This window comes from Plasmodium yoelii, assembly GCF_900002385.2.
Source record: "Plasmodium yoelii strain 17X genome assembly, chromosome: 13".
Lineage (NCBI taxonomy): Eukaryota > Apicomplexa > Aconoidasida > Haemosporida > Plasmodiidae > Plasmodium > Plasmodium yoelii.
In genome coordinates, this window is record NC_036185.2 from 2,278,559 (window position 1) to 2,292,382 (window position 13,824).

Below are 13,824 nucleotides of genomic sequence, written 5' to 3' on the forward strand. Positions count from 1 at the left end.
TTATTTCTTAAAAAAAAATACCCAAAAAATATTAGTATAAATTTGTTTTTATGTATATGCTTATTAAAAGGTGTTAACCGTTTTGTGTATCTCCCTCTTATTTTCCTCTTTTTTTTTCTCTTATTTTTGCTCTTTTTTTGCTCTTTTTTTGCTCTTATTTTTGCTCTTATTTTTGCTCTTACTTTTCCTCTTTTTTTCCTCTTTTTTTCCTCTTTTTTTCCTCTTTTTTTTCCTCTTTTTTATTTTTGATTTCCCCAGTATTCACGAAAATACTTAAAGTACCTTTGCGTTGGCTATTTATTTATAACTGACCAACCATTTCTTTATTTCATTGTATTTTTCGTCTATGTATTTATACACATACATAAAAATGTTTATAAAATGTTTATATAAATGTTTATATAAATGTTTATATAAATATGTTTGCTTGCTCTGACATGTTTGTTGAGCATATCTACAAAATTATCACTTAGCGATCAAATTAGGTATATTATATTTATATTTTTTTTTTTTTTTTTAGCTAGCTGTTTTATTTATTTATTTTTTTTTTTTTTTGCGTTCATATAATAAGACTCTTAGTATTTATTTAAATTGAGCACATATTTTTTAAAGTTTTAATTGGGCGTTTTATCAAATTAATTAAAAAAAACTAAATTTATGCATAATATGTATTTTCTGTATTTTTGCATTTTCCATTATTTTCACGAATATATATAGAATGTGCTTATATTTTTTTTACAAATAAATTGTGTATTATTATTTTATTTGCCTTTTTATGATTTGTATTTTTCCAAATATATATGAATACTTATGCATGCATTTGCTAATACACATATTAGGGCGCAAAGGGCGAGAATGAAAATGGGACATAAAATGGGACATAAAATGGGACATAAAAATGGGACATAAAATGGGACATAAAAATGGGACATAAAAATGGGACATAAAAATGGGACATAAAAATGGATATTAAAAATTTGTATTTTTTACGGCTTTATTTTTACGGCTTTATTTTTGCGGCTTTATTTTTTGGTATTTTTCGAGTGTACTGAGCATATTATACCCCAACACGTGCAATACTTTTGTAAAAAAAGAATGATGGAAAGATACAAAAAATTGTCTCTTTAAAATATTAATTTATAATTTATTAACATGATTTAGCAAAATAATATGATATACAGGTATGCTAATTTTGCTAAATTTGCTAATTGTACAAATTGTATTTACACACATGTTTGCACAAATATATGAACTTGTAAAATAATTGTCCACATTATCGCAATCTTATTAATCACAATACTGTTAATAAAATGTTATCCACATTATCACAATCATGTTAATCATAACATTGTTAATAAAATGTTATCCACATTTTTTTTAAGTTGTTTCATATTAACATTTTTTAAATCGTTCCACAAATAAGCTAGCCACAACTGAAAAAAAAAAAAAAAACGGTTTAAGGTATAAACCCCAAATTAAAAATTTACGAAATTGTTTTTCAAATGTTAGGTTTCTGTTCTCATTGAAATTAAAAGCAACGAAAAAGTAAAACGGGGAAGACATATAATAATATACAAATAAATTTAATTTCTATGGTTAGTCATAAATAAAAGAGTTAACAAATATGTGTGTGCATGATAAATTTAGTAAATTTTGAAATAGGAAAAAAAAAAAAAAAAAAAAAACATAAAAAGGGGTTGAATAAATAATACAAAAAATGGGTATATATACACAAAGTGCATAGTATATAAAATAGCTGTTTATTAATATATTTAAAATGTTCAAACTCTCCAATCGTATTCAAACTCTCCAATCGTATTCAAACTCTCCAATCGTGTTCGAACGATTATTGCATAACTTCTGTTGTGTGCTTAACCCATTGTATCAAATTGTGATTTAAATTATATGTTTCAATATTTTCTAAAAATATATCGTAGCATGGAAATTTAGTCGGTTCATGTAATCCAAAGGAATCGTTACTAAAATTTTTTATATTCAAATGACTTAATGAATAAGATGATAAAATAATAATATCTAAATCAACAAGCCTAAAAAAAGATCTTCTATATGCATCCAAAGAAAACCCAACAATTTGTTCTTGTGGATATGCTTGTTTAAATTTGTTAATTTCTAATATAATTACATATAAAGTTTTTGGTAATATTTCTTTTTTATATAATCGGGTAAATGCACACAAAATCATATATTCGATTAAACATAAATCTCTTAACACTTTTTTAATATAATGTCTTCTAATAAATTTGGATTGCACATTGTTTAGTATATAATAACTTTCGACATTATTTTTTAATTTTATATTCTCTTTAAGTTTACGGGGGCTCATATCTAAGCCCATATCAAAATGGAAATTGTTTTGTATGTTTTGCATGTTTTGCATGTTTTGCATGTTTTGTATGTTTTGCATGTTTTGTATGTTTTCTTCGTTTTCTGCATTTTCTGCATTTTCTGCATTTTTTTCATTATCATTAAAGTTGCGCTTGATTGGTGTGCAATCCAATTTGCATGGTCTCTCTTTTAAATACTCGAGATTACTTTTTTTATCTTTTGAAAAAAATCCAAATTTTTCAGAATTTACATTTTCAAAACTTGTATTCCCAAAACTTGTATTTCCAAATTGGGTATTTCCAACGTGTGTATTTCCAAAGTTTGTATCTCCCAAATTTTGATCACTATTCGATTGGTCATTATGGTAAAAATCATCGTCTTTATTTTGACTGTAGACAAAACAATTATCTTGATTATTATTGGATTGTGAATTGTTTGGTGACATATTTTTTAAATGGTTTGGATCTAAAATAGTATTATTTTCAAAGACATTTAAATTACCATTGAGTATATGTTTATATTCACATATAGATAAAATAGCATCAACACATGTATGATAAATATGTCTAATATCAAGACCATAATTAATATCATAAGACCATTGATTTAAAAGCTTAGTGTTCGCTATCTCTTTTTGTATAGTAGAATTATATATTTGAAGAAATTTTTGAATTTTGATTAAATCAAAATATGAAAAATAAACTGAATAATATTTTTTTATAAGATGGAAATCATCTAGATTAACATATAAAACTTTATAAACCAATTTTGTAATTTCTTCAATATTTAAAATAGGAGATATATATATCATTTCAAATGTAAATCTTGATTTGATTCTTTTTTCTAATGTTTGTGTTATATCAAGAACATTAGTTAAACAAATTATATTAATACATATACTTTTTTTATGTAAAAGATCAAAAAGTGTGTATAATAAATTTTGCTTATTTTGTAAACAAAATTTTTCTACATTTTCAATAATTAATATTGTTTGTTTTTTATTATTATTTATTTTTATTAATAATTCTTCTAGTTTTATAATATAATCATTTAGTAATAAATTTGTTGGCATCTTATCATCTTCTTCTATATAATTGTATAATTGAGAATATATAGATTTGATACATTGTAAATCATCTTTATATAAATATGCACTAATTCGAATAATATATAAAAACCTTTCTTCTTTTTCTTCTTTTTGAATTTCATTAACAATTTTTCGATATTTTTTATTAAACCCTGAATCATTTTCATTATCTCCATTTTCATTATCTCCATTTTCATTATCGTCATTTTCATTATCATCATTTTCATAAGCATTACTATTCCAATCATCTTCATCAGAATTATGACTATTTTCTGTGTTTGTGTTATTTTCATTATCTTTAGTATGTTCTTTAAACATTTCCTCAAATTGTATTTTATTTCTTATATTAGTATTTTTTCTTAAAGGAGACAAATCGTTGTTTTCAAATAAATTTTTAATATTATCATTAATTTGTTCGATATTTTGATTAAGTAAATTATTGTTATTATTTTCATAATTGTTTTGTTTTAATTTGGAATTATTTAATGTGTCTTGTTTGTTAGATAGTGATATTTCATTTTTTGAATTTTTTTGATTTTTTTTTTTTTTAGGTGTAAAATTAAATAATGGTTCATCAAAATTTATTTTTATTTTTTTAGAGGATGATAAAGAAGAAGTAGTTTCATAACTTGTTGAATAATCATCTTTATAATTTTTAGTTATATATGGTGTTTTTTTATATATTTTTTTATTCCATGATTGTTTTTCATCTGCTGTAAATAAGACATTTTTTTTAACTTGATTTTTATTTTTAATATTTTTTTCAATTTGTAAAAATTTATTATAATATTCAATTGCTAAATTTACACAAGTTGTTTTTCCACATCCTAACATACCTGTAATTAAAAAAATTTTATTTTCTCTAATTTTATAAGATCTAATTAATTTATTTAGTAATTCTTTAATATTAAATTTTAAGTCATTTTTTCCTTCGTTTTTTGGATCTTCATCAGAATTATTACCCTTTTTATCTGTTATTTCTTTTTTTTTTTTTTCATCTTTATTTAATAAATTATTAAACATAATATTTGAAATACATTCTTCTTCACATTTTTCAAAATAGTTACTATATAATCCTCCATGTAACGCTAAATTTGCTTTTATTCTAACGATATGTTTTATATATGTTAATATATATACATCATAATAATTGTCTTGTTTATTTTCGTCATTTCTTTGTATATCATTATAAATATTTGTATTTTTATATGCCTTTATTTTAACATTAGCTATATTTTCTAGATTTAAACTATCCAACATATTGTTCATTTTTTTTATAAAAAAAAAACGAGTTCCTTTCACAATAATTATATGCTTGTAAAAATATTTTTTTTCAAAAAAAATAAAAAAAAAATAAAACTTGACTAAATATTCCTACTTAATAATAAGTAAACTTTACAAGAATATTTATCTCGTTTTATTTTGGAAATATAATATCATGAATAAGCAAAATTTGCAACTCTTACATTGTATATTACCTATATATCCACGTTTAAAAGATAAATAAAATGCATATTTATATCTTGGTTTTTTTATTTTTATTTACCCATTTCTCTTAAATATTTTTGTGTGTAATTATAATATAAAGAAACCCACACATATTTGAAAATTAATTTTAATTTTCTTCACAAAGAAGAGGACACATGCATATAATTAATCTATTTTTTTTTTTTTTACTTTTGCATTATTATTTTTTGAGATGTTTATAAAATAGTACTAATATAATAAAATAAAATATAATATAATATAATATAATATAATATAATATAATATAATATAATATAATATAATATAATATAATATAATATAATATAATATAATATAATATAATATAATATAATATAATATAATATAATATAATATAATATAATATAATATAATATAATATAATATAATATAATATAATATAATATAATATAATATAATATAATATAATATAATATAATATAATATAATATAATATAATATAATATAATATAATATAATATAATATAATATAATATAATATAATATAATATAATATAATATAATTTACCAATTTAAGCTATGCTGAAAACTAAAGGAAATAAAAAGTGAAAAAAACTTTTGGACGCATAAAATAATTATTATAATTAAAGAAAACATATATATTCATTTTTTACACTTTCTCATTATTTTAATATGAGCCCAATTTATATCCTTTTACATTTTTGTATATATATAAAATTGATCAAGAAAAAAGGAATTTTTATTTAAGCACAAACTATAATACATATATTTAATAATTAAAAAATGCATAAAATATTATGCGAGCACACAAGCCTTAGTAAAAGAATACACATTCTTATCACTTCTAGTAGACAAAATTGAAAAAAAATGAAAAAAATTGGAAAAAATTTGAGAAAAATTTGAGAAAAAATTGAGAAAAATTTGAGAAAAAATTGAGAAAAAAATTTGAAAAAAATTGAAAAAAAATATTTTCCCATTAGTATTTCCTTTTTAATACAAAAAATGTCATAATAAATAAAACATGATTTCATGCTTATAACTTAGGGGCTATACTTATTTTTCGCGGCTTACTAGTAAAGAAAGGGAATACACAAATTTGAAAAAGAAATACAAATTTGAAAAAAAAATACAAATTTGATAAAAGAAATACAAACTGAAAAAGGGCATACAATTTGAAAAAAGAAATACAGATTGAAAAAAGGCATACAAAATTGGAACAAATAATTAATTACACACATACATGAATAGCTAAATGTGAGCGATTTTTCGAAAAAGAGCGTTTTCCAAAAACTTATATGTTTTCACTAAATAAAGATAATATTTTTTTCGAATTTCTTAGGCTTATTTCTAATACTTTTATGTTTCTCTGTTTATTTTAATCATATAAAATGTTGATAATTTTTATATTAAAAAAAAAAAAAAAAAAAAAAAAATTTTAAATAAAGCTAAATGTAAAACTCTCTTATACAAAAGGTTTGTAATATATTTTTTTTTCAAAATGATAACACAGTTAATAGTATATGTAAGACTGGTATGTATGTATAATTATATATACATTTATATATATTATATTATATATATATGACATTCCTGCTGTGTAAAATAAATAAACAAAATGGACAAATCATTGATTATATTTTAAAATGGCTTAAATAAAAAGTGCATAAAAAATCTATATTAAGCATAGCTTGTTACATGAGATATTTTCCATTTTTTAACTTTTATATTTTTTTCAAATTTTTTTTTTTTTCTCCTTTTCAATAATAAAAGATCTTTTTTTTTTTTTTTCTTCAACGGCATATTAATATAGTATATGTGGCAAAATTAAGAAAAAAATAATAATATGGTATATTATTTTTTTTGTAAAAAAATTGTAAATATATATTATCATCTATTTTCAATACTAATTATATATGCGATCCATTTTAAGTATGCGTTATAGTATATAATAAAATTATGCTATACATACATATATATACATACATATATTATGCTTCGTATCAAATAAATATTATGTATATGTATATGCGATAGCTGCCAATATGTAACGCATTCTATAAAAAAAAATTATATTATGATAATTAACAGTACGTAATTAAAAAATATTTCCATATAAACCTTAAAATTAAATTAAATATATATAATTAAAGGCCCATTCGAATTAAGGAATGTAGATATATACATACATATATATTTTTAATGCTGCATTTTATTATTATAATTTATAAGGCTATACATAAAATTATATATATTAGTACATATTCTACAAATTCAAAATTAATTTGTGACTAAAATTAAGAAAAAAAAAAAAAAATAAATAATTAAACTTAATAATATTGAAGGTATAAAGTGGTCATATATATATATACATACTTTTTTTATAGAAAGGTATATGCTAGTTTTAAAGTGTATATATATTTGATAGCATATTAGGTATTGATATATTTATATATACACATAATATCATCTTTTTGGAAATTATACATTATTTATTTATACATTTATTTATTTGAAAAATGGTGTGTACAGAAGAAGATAAGAAAAAAAGAGAAGAAAATGAAAAAGAATTAGAGGAAAAAATAAAGAATATGAGTTTTGATGAAAGAATAAAAAATGCGCTTGATGCTAAATTGGATGGAAACAATGATTTTAAAAATAAAGATTATGAAAATGGTATTAATAAATATAAAACAGGTTTAAGATATATAAAAGATATGGAAGATAAAAATGATAAAATAAAAGAACTTGAAATAGCTTTATATCTTAATCTAAGTATATGCTATTATAATATGGAAAATTATAATGATGCACATGAATATGTAACAAAAGTTTTAAACATTGATAAAACAAATAAAAAGGGTATGTTTAGATTATGTCAAATTGAATTTAATAGATGTAGTTTTGATGTTGCAAAAGAAAAAATTCAAGAATTTTTGAAAATATATCCTGAAAATTTAGATGCAAAAAAATTATTAAAAAATGTTATAATTAAACAAAATGAAGATAATAAAAAACAAAAAGAAGCTTTTTCTAAAATTTTTGAAAAAGCATCAGGATTATATGATGATAGAGAAAAAGAAATAATACAAAAAAAAAAAGAAAAATATGAACAAGATATGAAAAAAAAAAAAGAAAATAATGAAGAAATTATAGATTTTGAAGAATGGGAAATTCAAGAAAATGAAAAAAGAAAAAAAGAAGATGAAGAACAAAAAAAAAAACAAAGAGAAAAAGAAATGGAAAGAGAAAAAGAAAGAGAAAAAAATAATAAAAAAAAACAATATAATAAAAAAAATGAATCTATATCTTCAAATACAACACATAATTCATCTGATCTAGAAATCGATGAAGAAGACCAAAAAATAATTAATGAAACAAAAAAAATGGGTTATTGTTATTTTAAAAAAGATATAAAAGAAGATGATAAAAAATTATTTGAAAAAAATATACCAAGAAAAATAGAAGAAGCAAATGACATTGATTTGAATTCACAACAAACTTCAAATAAAGCAATATCATCTTGGAATTCAGGAGGTACAACATATGAAGAAAAAGATATGACCAAATGGGTAAAAAATAAATTAGATTATTATTTAAAAAATATTAGTTTTAAAAATACAGAAGAATCTGATTATTTAAATTTAAATAACCAAAATGAATTTAATTTAACAAATATAAGTTATCCAGAAATATTACCTGTACAATATTTAAATAAAATTAAAATAAATGAAGTCAAAGATTTATCAGCAGAAGCTCAAATAGTTGTTATAAGAGGAACAAAAAGACACATATTCGAATTTTCTTGTAATTTACATGTATCACTTTATATAAATTTACCTGAATTTCATGTTCACAAAATTATTGTACAAATTAAAGAATTATCAAGCGAATTAGAAGCTGGAAAAACATGGAAAAATTATATTTTTATAAAAAAAAATGATAAATTAAAAATACCTGATAAATTATTTGATAATATATATACCTTTGTGATTAATGATATAGAAACACAAATTAAAAAATTTACAGAAGAATACAGTACAATGTGAAAAAAAAAAAAAAAAAAAAAAAAAAAAAAAAATGTTATTATTATATATATTTATTAATTATGTCTAATATATATACATGAACACGTGTGTGTACATATAGGAGGAATTTATTCCTCCCAGTTTTATATACGATTTATGTTATATATATATACATACTTACTAGCCCAACCCAATGTTGTCATTTTTGTTTACACATCAATTTACATGCATAAACCGATACACATGCATTTATACATTTATACATTTATACATTTAATAGATGAGCTGATTTTTGCTTACTCATCCATTTTTGTATCGTATTCACAAAAATGCGTGTACATATTTTTTCCCCCTTTTTCTTATAAAAATTGTTATTAAACATTTTCCTATTTTATACAAAAAATATTTAAAATAGTAGATAAATTAATTAGAAAATGGAGAAGTAGAAAAGTAGAAAAGTAGAAAATCATATAAAATAAATAAGGTGGGACCTTGAAATGGGTTCTTAATAAATTTCTTTTAAAAATAGTTGATGAGTTGTAATAAAAAATAAATGTATGATAAAATATAGATTATTATATTCATCCTCATAAAATGAAAAATATTAAATTATAACAAAGTAGTTGGATAAGATAAATGAAAACAAAAGACTAAACATTAGCTAGGTGGTGATGGGGTGCCAATTAACTGGATGATTCTGGGACGGATGGTGGTCCTGGAACGGGTGGTACTGGAGGGGGGGATGATTGACCGGGTGGTGATGGACCGGGTGGTGATGGACCGAGTGATGGTTCTGAACTGGGTTGTGATCCTGAACTGGGTTGTGGTCCTGGACCAGATGGTAATGAATTGGGTTGTGATGGAGTGAGTGATTCTGCATTGGGTTGTGGTTGAGTAGGTGGTGATTCTCCATTGGGTGATGGTGGTTGAGTGGGTTGTGATTGAGTAGATGGTGGTTGGAAAGATGATGTTTGGAACACTTTGCTTATGTTTTCATATAATTTTTCATATTTCTCTCTATATTCATCTTTTTCAGTTACTAAATAATTGTGTCTTTTTGAAAATGCATAAATACCAGATATCAAATTATTTAATTCTTCTGCAAATTCTTTATCATGTAAAGCTTTTTTAAATACAACTAACAACTCATTTAATTTATTATCAGAATTAGTTACAAACATTTTTGTTAATAAATCTTTTATTATTTCCGATTCTTTTGGGGTTAATGCAAAATTATCATATCTTTTTTTGAATTCACTATATTTATTATGGTTTTCATTGTTGTTGATTAAATTTTTATTTTCGCTATTAGTAAGGAGTTCGTCGTAAATAGTGTCGAGATATTTTATTCCAACGACCTGTGCATTATCGCTGGATGAATCTGCTCGGTCGCCCTGAGAATCCCGTTGATCACCAGTTCCTTGAGATGCCCGTTGTCCTGCTGGTCCTGCTGGCCCCTGAAGTCCTTGTTGCGAAGAACCTCCCTGAGAACTAAGTCCACTTCCCCCTGATCCACCTAAAACCTGCCCATCTGGTCCACCTGATCCGGCTCCACCCTTTCCCCCACCTGATCCACCTGAACCCTTTTCTCCCCCTCCTCCGCTTCCTCCATCTTGTCCAGTTACCTTAACTGATCCACCTCCTCCACCCGATGGTGACTCATCATTCCCTTCGACCTCGTCATCGTCATAATCCTCGATCTCCTTTTTCAACTCCTCAATCTTCATCTTTAATTCCTCAATTTCGTCACTAACGTCATCTTCTGAAACTTGATTAGATGAGATTTGTTCTTCATACTTGTTTAATTTTTCAGTTAATTCATTTATCTGATCTTCTGGTGTATCGATATTTTCGCTTAATAAACAATTCAGCAAAATCAAAGAACTTAATAATGCGATTTTCCCTTTCATTTTAAAAAAAAAAAAATATATATATAGTTCAAAAGTTAAAATACTGGAATAATTATTACTATTTTAATAAACTATAATTTTAAAAAATATAAATAACCATTTAAATAACCAAAACTGAAATAATATTAAATTAAAAAAACAAAAAAAACATAACTTATTACCCCATATCGTTTTTTCCAGTTTTTATTTTTTGTTTTATTTTTTGTTTTATTTTTTGCTTATTTAAATTTTTTAATTTTTTTAGACGCATTAAAAAAAAAACAGATTTACAAAAATATTGTATCGTCGTATCTCCAATATTTATTACACATATGTGTGTGTGTATGCACTTGTATGTAAATGGAAAATTAAAGATCCGACTTAACTAAAAATATAAAATTATAGGGTCGACAAATATTTTAATTTTTAATGATCAATGTATGCACAATTTTAGAGAGTTTTATAAAGAAAAATTAATTTTTTTTAAATATCCATTTAAAGAATATATTAAATTGAGTTGTATAATATTACCGAAGAAAAATACAAACTTCGAATAATTTTTCATTGGGTGCTTAATAATTTTATTTATTATTTTTTATATTTATGCCTTTAAATCAAGTTTTAAAAATAATTTTCACAATTTTGTAAAAAAAAATATATATTACACTATTAAAACAAATATGGGCATATGAAGGCTTGTTAGTAACGCATAAGCGATACAATACACATTTTTTAAAATACATATTTATTATTCGTTCTTATAAATTTGTGTATACATCCACTTACATTATGTATGAGTTTGATAACCAAATATTAAAAAATCTATTAAATAACCACATATATATATATATGCAAACAGTATGAAATTACAAACTGTTTTATATGTATTTTATGTGTACATAATTTATTTAAGATCAACTGTAGCTAAGGCCTTTAATACGTTGGGTATGAATTGGCTATTTGCTTCTGCTAATCTGGTTGCACTTAAATAGTTATATTTTTTAGCAAAACTATAGATACCATAAATGAAATTTTTAAAATGTTTTTTATATTCTTCATCCTTTAATGATTTTAGAAGTATATCATATAAGTAAATTGGGTTTTCAGTGGATCCACTTTGAAAATAACTTGAAATAAGTTTTTTTGCAATATTGTACTCCTCAAGATTCATAGGAAAATCACATTCATTTTTTAGAGAATTATATTTGCTATGGTATTCGGTACTATGTACGTCATCATCGTGATGTTGCTCTTTAAGAATTTCATCAAAAATGGCGCCTAAGAAGGCGGTTTTTTCTAAATTGGGTTCGGGATCTTCACTCACTTGGTCTCCACTACTTCCTTGTACTAATCCGTCACCTCCTTGGACTGCATTAATTACTTGGGCTCCTTGATTTACTTTACCTCCTTGATCTCCGCCACCTACTTGTGGTTCGTCATTTCCCTCGACAAGGGTTGCACCATTTGCATCGGGGCCCTTTTGAACTGGAGTTATTTTTTTTGCATTTTGACCCCAAAAGTCATCATCATAATTATCTAAATCTTCCTCACTCATGCCAAAAACAATTTCGTCATTATTTGAATCATCATCAGAATCCTCGTCAAGGATATTTGCAATATCTCCTGATGACATTCCTTTTTCATATTTGTTCATTTGATCAATTTGATTTTTTAATAATTGGAATTTTTTTTTAATATCGCTAATATAATTAGGATTGTTATATAAATCATGATTTTTATTTTTAAATATATTTATAACATCAGATACATTTTCATCATCAATATTATCGTCATTATTTGAAAAATCATTAGCTGACACAGCTTTTAAGGATAATGCTAAAATAGCTAAAAAACATAACTTTTTATATGCCATCATTTTGTCTAAATGTGTGTGTATATATATGTATATTAATAGATTCAAATATATTTATATCAATAAAAATATATAAATGTATTGGTTGTATAAAATATAAATAATAATGTAAATAATTCTACATAAAAAAAAAATTAAATGAAAAATTTAAATACATAATAATAAACAAAAATAAAAATTATATGACTATTTTAAATATTATAAATTTTTTTTAATTATAGATTTATATAAAATTGGGTCGACATACTTTTTTTTTTTTTTTTTTTTTAATTATGTATATGCATATAATTTATATCTGTCTAATAAAACATATTTTCTCCATGCAGTTATTTTTTCCTTTTATAAAAAATAAACTTAAATTTTTTTACATAAAGGAATTATATTTACATAGTTAAACATTATACACGGTCTAAATCATATATATTTTGTTATCTATTTGATGTTTATTTGTGTAAAAAAAAAAAAAACAGCCAAATTGCTGATTAAATCTAGCAAGTGTTGCAAAGGTAATTATAAAAATAATTATGTGCATATGCATATGTATATAATAATGTGTGCATATTTTTTAGACAAATGGGTAATAGTGCAAAATAAATTTATTAAAATATGTTTTCACATGCTTTAATTTTAAAGTGTGTTACACACTGTAATAAAATCGATAATATTTTATATGTCCACATGTTGCTCCAGTTATTTATTAGAAATTATTTTCTAATTTTATTAACAATTTTTATTTCAAAACAGTTTCCTTTTTTAACTATATTTTTTTAAATAATGAAAAAAAATTGTTATCAAATATACACAATTTTTATATTATAACATTTTTAGAAAAATATATATTTTTTTATTTTTGCTAAATTGGCTAGCACCCCTCCTTTTTGAATATTTTATCTTCACCTATAATTTTAGGTGCATTTTTATGCGATATCATCAGTCTTCTTTTCTTGATATTATTTTCAATCAACACATATTTAATAATGTTTTTAATTTTTTCATTGTTCATTGAATTGGCAATTTTAATAGTTTCATTTTTTTTATTCTACCTTATCTTTATATACATGTACAGGTCATAATTTTTGTTACTAAAAAAGTAATAATCTTTTTAAACATTTAATT

General features: G+C 22.6%; 4 protein-coding genes across 4 annotated transcripts; 1 reads left to right on the plus strand and 3 right to left on the minus strand.

Annotated features, from left to right (window-relative positions):
• Window positions 1-1,846: 1,846 nt before the first annotated feature.
• Window positions 1,847-4,702, minus strand: PY17X_1353800 (conserved protein, unknown function; the record flags this gene model as incomplete). The annotated part of the gene is made up of 1 exon (XM_724080.2): window positions 1,847-4,702. The coding sequence occupies one exon, from the start codon at window positions 4,700-4,702 to the stop codon at window positions 1,847-1,849; it is 2,856 nt and encodes a 951-aa protein (XP_729173.2).
• Window positions 4,703-7,437: 2,735 nt separating this feature from the next.
• Window positions 7,438-8,967, plus strand: PY17X_1353900 (chaperone binding protein, putative; the record flags this gene model as incomplete). The annotated part of the gene is made up of 1 exon (XM_724918.1): window positions 7,438-8,967. One exon carries the CDS (start codon window positions 7,438-7,440, stop codon window positions 8,965-8,967), a length of 1,530 nt encoding a protein of 509 aa, XP_730011.1.
• Window positions 8,968-9,629: 662 nt separating this feature from the next.
• PY17X_1354000 (MSP7-like protein) lies at window positions 9,630-10,856 on the minus strand (the record flags this gene model as incomplete). The annotated part of the gene is made up of 1 exon (XM_724919.1): window positions 9,630-10,856. The coding sequence occupies one exon, from the start codon at window positions 10,854-10,856 to the stop codon at window positions 9,630-9,632; it is 1,227 nt and encodes a 408-aa protein (XP_730012.1).
• An 883-nt stretch (window positions 10,857-11,739) lies between these two features.
• On the minus strand, window positions 11,740-12,711 carry PY17X_1354100 (MSP7-like protein; the record flags this gene model as incomplete). The annotated part of the gene is made up of 1 exon (XM_724920.1): window positions 11,740-12,711. The coding sequence occupies one exon, from the start codon at window positions 12,709-12,711 to the stop codon at window positions 11,740-11,742; it is 972 nt and encodes a 323-aa protein (XP_730013.1).
• Window positions 12,712-13,824: the final 1,113 nt, after the last annotated feature.